We start from the raw sequence: 6,365 nt of genomic DNA on the forward strand, positions 1-6,365 counted from the left end.
GAGTCCCGGAGAGATAAGGGAGATTGAATTCGACTCTGGAACTACGAGCTCTGTAGCTATTACTACCCACAAAAAAGAAGGAAAAAAAAAACACATTTGTGAATGTAGCCTCGTTAAAAGGAGATTCGGGGAATGTGTCATTTCAAACCGTATGCCTAATTGTTGTTCTCTGCGGTGGAAATATCAGCCTGTGAAAACAGACATTATAAATGATCACAGAATGTATTATTGTGATGAATAATAGAACGATCCTCGCCTATATTACTATATCACCTATACTATTACTATATTACTATACTATATCATTATTTATAGACTTTACGGCAATTAACGAAATATTTTAAATGTAAACTTGCAATCAAGCCAGTGGCTGTTTTTGCATTATGACATCACCAGAAAGCACTGTAGAGTAGAACCATGGATACGGCTAATAGAGCTGACGGGTAGGCCTATTTCGCAATTTAACACGCATGTCATTGGCTACTTTTGGAGTAATCAGCATATATTTATTAAATACGTGTATAGTCCATATTTATTAAATCGCTGTAGTTAATTTTAAATACCTTTCAAAAAACTTTGGGAATTTAACATGCGCACAAGTTCAAGTGGTGTCGATTTAAGTGGAGTAAAGGGGTTGATTGCCATGAAAAGGCGAAATGTAATATCTTATTACAAAAAGGTAATCGTCGTCCAATTTCAAAGTTGAATCTGTTAGCTTTAGGGGGCTGATGTAAAACTTCATACTCGGTTCAATGGAGTATCAACGTAATTTACAGTGCCAGATAAGGGCCAAGTCTGTTCTATAAAATCTTAGGCTGCCAGCCTGCTCCCCCCTTCTCCCTCCCGTATATTGAATTGCACCTTGGGCAATAGTGCAGAATCCCGAATCTTAACTTCCCACAGCATATGTTCCTGGCAGATAAGTAAACAATCTGGATGTGAAATGAAAATTTTAATTAATACAGTAATGCTATTACACCTCGGTGTGCAAATCCCATTCCCTGCCTTGCGACAATAGACGAAAGTCGAATTCCAATCCTGTCTGTAGCCTCAACCCAATTGTTTTGCAAGCTTGTTTCCTTTGAATGGATCGCATCAGATTTTTCAATAATTGCCAGTTCCGAACATTCTCCTTTAATGGCGTAACACCTAGCGGTAAAAAGCGTTTCCCCGCGCCTAAAACGCGCGGCTGAATAGGTAGCCTATGTAGCCTAATCCAACTCGCCCCGTCACATTTACATCTTGTGGTTTCATTTGTTTTTAAATAGGCTTGGATTTTTCTTCTTTTCGATTTTCAATCCTGTAAAGAAGGCGAAAACGGAATATCCTGCGTTAGGCTAAAATGGTAGCTACACGCAATTATACATTCTGATTGTCAAAATGCTAACATGTATTTGTAATAAAAATACCATTAATAACGACCGGCGCCAGGACAGCCATTAGTGACCTAGTTTATATTCAATTGCTATTTGTGTGTCTTGGCAGAAGGAATTTTGGCACTGTGAGCTTTCCCATGTGATTGGCAATGCGTAAAGTCAGATTATTTCTGCTTCAATAAGATGCACGTCGACAAATAATATACCGAGGGAAGATTGCCCAAACAAGACCAACTGCTTCACGGTATCACTGAATATTATATTTTACTTGCGACGAAAAGATTGAAAATGGAGAGAATCAACGTTCATACGATCTCAATAACACGTTCCTCCTGAGCCTATACTTTGCAGGGAACAAAAGTCTGAAGACAGTAGCGGGTCCTGGTTGTAGCCTTATTCATTGTTTGTAAATGTATAATGCAATTATAATACTCCAGTTAACACTTCTTATTCAAGAAGGGTAGTATTGAGAACATTGAGCTTATTACGGTGGCATTCCTACCACAGTCACCGGACCTGAACCAATCGTACATATGCGGGAGAAAATCCCATCTGTGAAGTGCTGAGAAAGCGTTGGGATGAAAAGATAAGGTGTTCCATAAGCCGATGAAATAAATGCAAAGCAGAATAAAGGCGGTAATCAAGGCGAAAGGCGGGCCGTCCAAGTTTTTTTTTAACTTAAATGATTTAATGTATTCTGGATTAAGAAATAGGCTATACATGGAGTATCATAATTATATTAGCCCTTTATATAAATAAATAAAACAATCTATTATTGGTAGTGTCTTCAGACTTTTGTGTTGAAGTCCTCAGCCAACATGTAGCCGACATGACAAGACACTGCAGTAATGAGTTTACACCAAGGACGGGAAACCCCTGAACAGGTCCGACAAGTGGAATCCCTGTGGGGCAGAACTCCATCAAGGCGCGTAAATATCAAAGAGCAACAATGGGACCGCTTTAGTGTCATAAGAACTGTGAAACAATCTTTGCAGGGCGCTGAACAGGTTTTTGACGGGGTGGTTGCCAAGACGCAGAGGCCGGAACAGCCTCCAAATAACCGTAGAGCAGAAACACAGTCATGACAAAACAAGGATATTTCTTTCTAAGAGATACAGTAGTAGTCGATGGAAACAAATACCTAATTGATTAAATGAACTGAATTAGAGGTGTCACTTATTTTGTAATTTATTTATTTGGATTGTTCCTGCTTACTGGGAGTAATCCGACGTAAGGTTCACAATCATTAACATATTAACATGTTACACACAAAGAAATCACGTTTTCTAAATATTTTAGTCCCACATCTCTCTCCAATAGGTAATTATCTCGTCAATTGGGTCATGGTGGTGCTGTGATCCAAATAACAGCCTATATATGAGGCGAGTCCTAATAGTAGTATTAGCTGTACTTATTGTTGCCGTTTAGGTTCCGGTATAGCAAATGTATAACAACAGGATATGGAGCCGACATTTCGTATATTGTTAAGTGTTAAGAGCATTGACAATGAGCCGAGTTCCATCAAGTGGGCCGCTGGACCCAGCAAACCACTCGAGAAAAACTGTCAAAATTCCATTTTAATGTAACTTTTATTGTTTCCCCCCTCTCTCGGCGTATTATAACATGGTTGCACTTTAAAACAATATGAAAAAAACAAACGGCAATTGTCCGGCTTTGATTGCTACCCTAGTCACTTATGCCCGTAATTGTTTTAATGTGTTTTGTAGCGCTAAACGGCGTGGCGAAGCTTTTCTTGACGACCCCGCCTCCCTAACTTCCCCCTCCCTTCGCCATTGTTTCGGTCAGTCTACATTTTCATTCACGCGCGTATTGTTCGAAGGGTTCTGTTTTCATTATCGGTTCTATTGTACCTTAATTGTGTTTTGCCATTTTAGTCTGACATTGCTCTCAAGAGCACTTGAGAAAGCGATGCCCAGACAACTCGAATCCCAAAGCTATTCATTCGAACCAGATGGACAACTGCTGCTTCTCTCTCTAATGAAAGATGCCTTCCAATACCTATGAATGGCTTTTGCTAATGGGTTTTCCAAACATAGCTAATTGATGATGACAGCAGGGCATGCATATTTTTCTTTTGTACATAAACGTTTTCTAATATGCCTACATATAGCTACGTTTTGGATATTTGTTTTGTCATCTGTGTCACAGGGTGAAGCTTAGTATTCCACAAAGTTAATTACATGCGTCGATTTAAAAGTTTTACAAATGCTTTGCATTATTTGCATAACCCCTTCCAGCGTCACTATTGGCCACACATAATTAGCTGTGCGATAGGCTACTTCCTCTTCTGTCGAGTGAAGACATAGCCTACTTATATAGGCTACTATAAAAAAAAAAACATCCGTGGCTTGAAATATTTAATGTTACCCGTTGTATCATTAAAGCAAGCCTTTCTGAATGTGAAATTTAGCAGCTATAATATTTGAAAAGATGCATTTGTCGTATTCATTTTGAAATATTTTTGAAGACAGATTGTCTTTATTCAAAACGTTTTCTCCCGCCAAATAAACAAATAACGAGGTAACGCCAGTCTGGTTACATTTTTCTTTCCATGACATAATTAAACAGGCTTAAACCATATTGGATAAAATACAGTATTAACTGCCTGGATTCAGAACTGAAGTGCTTCATGAAATAAATGAATGGGTGACATATACCACTGAACCACACTAGGAAATGCAAAATCCAAAACAGAATATAACAATAAAATAACTACTGTATCTTTTTTTTTTTTTTTTTACAAACAAGCCAATTGCACGTGCCTATTCCATTAAATATAAACACATACCGCGTATTCATATTTAGTTCCTGATTTGTACTTTAAGCTTTTACTTTAAGAGTTTTGTAATTGTATTACAGCAAAAAGTACTTAGTTGTGCAAATCAAAATTGTCTTGGTTCTTTTTCGAATTCAGCTGAGTCATTAAAATAAAAACAGTGATTATAGCAATAAATTGTACATAATAAATAAACTTAAAGGCCACCTTTTACTCGGGTAGCCATCAATAAACGTTTAACATTTACAATTCTTACAGTTCACAGGGCACCTGCCTTACAGTTATCCCAAGTTCCGTGCTGAGGTCACTGTAGAAACGTTCTATCGCTGTGGCAAAAAGTTTATATTCTTCCTTCGCCACAGTCCATTGCGTCGGTTAATTTCGGATCACTCCATTTTTTCCGGCGCTGTCTGGTACACACATGCATTGCTTGCATTCAAGTTTTAGAAATAATTAGTCTGTTTGCATTTTCTTTTTTATATAGCAGCGGCATGTGTTGATGAGTAGGGGTCTATTCCAGACTTGGTCATACCTGGGAAAAGTATGTAGGCAACAGGGGGCTGTAAACTCGACGCTGACCAGGCAGTGCAGTTACAGGGCACGACGTAGCCAGGATTCGTGGGTGATGGGTGAGTGTGGGTGTGCTGGCTAGGGCAGCTCAAGCTACCAAAAGCGCCATTCTGGTATCCCAGAGAAGAGGCGTATGGCAAAGTGCCGGCGGTCAGCGCGTGGGGCATCTCAGTCATCTTCTGAAGCGCGCTGGAGCTGAACTGGCTCGGGTCGAGGAAAGAGTACGGCGCAGATGTCGGCGGCAGGAACGCTCTGGCTTTTTCCGACGAAGCCAAAAGAGAGTCCGCTGAAAATCCCTTCAAATGGTCCGTGTCCCCGAGGTATGGCAGCGGAAAGACGTACCTGTCTTTCTTCAGCAAATTCTTAGGCTTTCGCCTGGGTCTGTACTTGTAGTCTGGGTGTTCTTTCATGTGCTGCGCTCTCAGTCTCTTCGCCTCGTCTATGTAAGGTCGCTTTTCAGATTCTGACAGGAGTTTCCACTCGGCGCCAAGTCGTTTGCTGATTTCCGAGTTGTGCATTTTGGGATTGTCCTGTGCCATTTTTCTCCGCTGGCCCCGAGACCAAACCATGAAAGCATTCATGGGTCTTTTTATGTGGTCTAAAGGTTTTGACATTTTAAGAGCACACGTTCAGTTCTGCTTAACGAGAAAAGTTCTTAAACGAAGCAGGAAATGTATTCACCTTTCCAGCAAGTAGAAACGGTTCAAACCACGACTCGCTTATTTGAGAACTGTAAAACTAATAAGTAACGTTAAATAAGAATCCAGCGGGCGATTCGTCGCGAGCGAAACCAGAGCTAAATGAATCTTCTTCTAAAAAACATGTAGTTAGCTTCCGTGGAAATCTGCCCCATGCGCAAGATCCAGCAATGTGGTGTACGTTCCGAAAAATATTGGCCTGAGAGTGTTTGTGTGTATGTGGTTTTTTTTTCGTTCTTTCTTGGAAGTAGTCTGTCTTGCCCCGCGAAGCACCTGGCTGGAAAATGAGAAAAATCTGGTGAATGAGAGCCAAAAGCGGCGAAGTTCAAAGGCTGGGCTGGTTTGGTCGGCACGCAATCTGACATAATCACAGGGCGTTCACTCGGCAACCTGCGCGCCCAATCAGCAGAGAGAGAGCGGCGTAATACCTTAAGAAAATACGTGTATGACAAGACAAACAAAAAATGGGGAGGGAAAGTGGGTGATTCCTTTTCCTCCCCGAATTAATTTGCACAAAACGTTACACACATGAACCCTCAACCTTTCTACAACAAACCGGGGCAAAAGGATATGTTAATGAACGACGGAGGTAAATGCAAATTACCTACCTTAACTAATCTTAACAGTTTAAAGAAACATCAATTATACGATATTTTTTAATCGAATATGTAGTAGGAGATAATCAACATAGACTAATTGTATGTAAAAGCACTACGTGCGATGTTGTTGCTCGTCCCGTAAATATTGGTTAACAATATAGTTTAATAAAGAAAAGATGAATCTCTCTAAATGTATCCTTCTTCCAACACACACGCGCCCGCAGGCACGCACAAACACACACACTTTGTAGAGGGTCCCTAATGACTGAATTACCACCAATCAAAGAATGCTTTTATTTATAAAAATGTATTTTAAAATATATAT

General features: G+C 40.0%; 1 protein-coding gene across 1 annotated transcript; it reads right to left on the reverse strand.

The window, feature by feature from the left end:
- Positions 1-3,853: 3,853 nt before the first annotated feature.
- Positions 3,854-5,706, reverse strand: LOC133128676 (transcription factor Sox-14). Its single transcript, XM_061242388.1, has one exon. It carries the CDS (start codon positions 5,355-5,357, stop codon positions 4,650-4,652), a length of 708 nt encoding a protein of 235 aa, XP_061098372.1. The 5' UTR covers positions 5,358-5,706; the 3' UTR covers positions 3,854-4,649.
- Between the last annotated feature and the right edge of the window lie 659 nt (positions 5,707-6,365).

This window comes from Conger conger, chromosome 5 (genome assembly GCF_963514075.1).
Source record: "Conger conger chromosome 5, fConCon1.1, whole genome shotgun sequence".
Classification (NCBI taxonomy): Eukaryota; Metazoa; Chordata; class Actinopteri; order Anguilliformes; family Congridae; genus Conger; species Conger conger.

Excerpts from the sequence above, each read along its gene's own strand:
- LOC133128676 (XM_061242388.1), bottom strand. The coding sequence starts at position 5,357 with ATGTCAAAACCTTTAGACCACATAAAAAGACCCATGAATGCTTTCATG.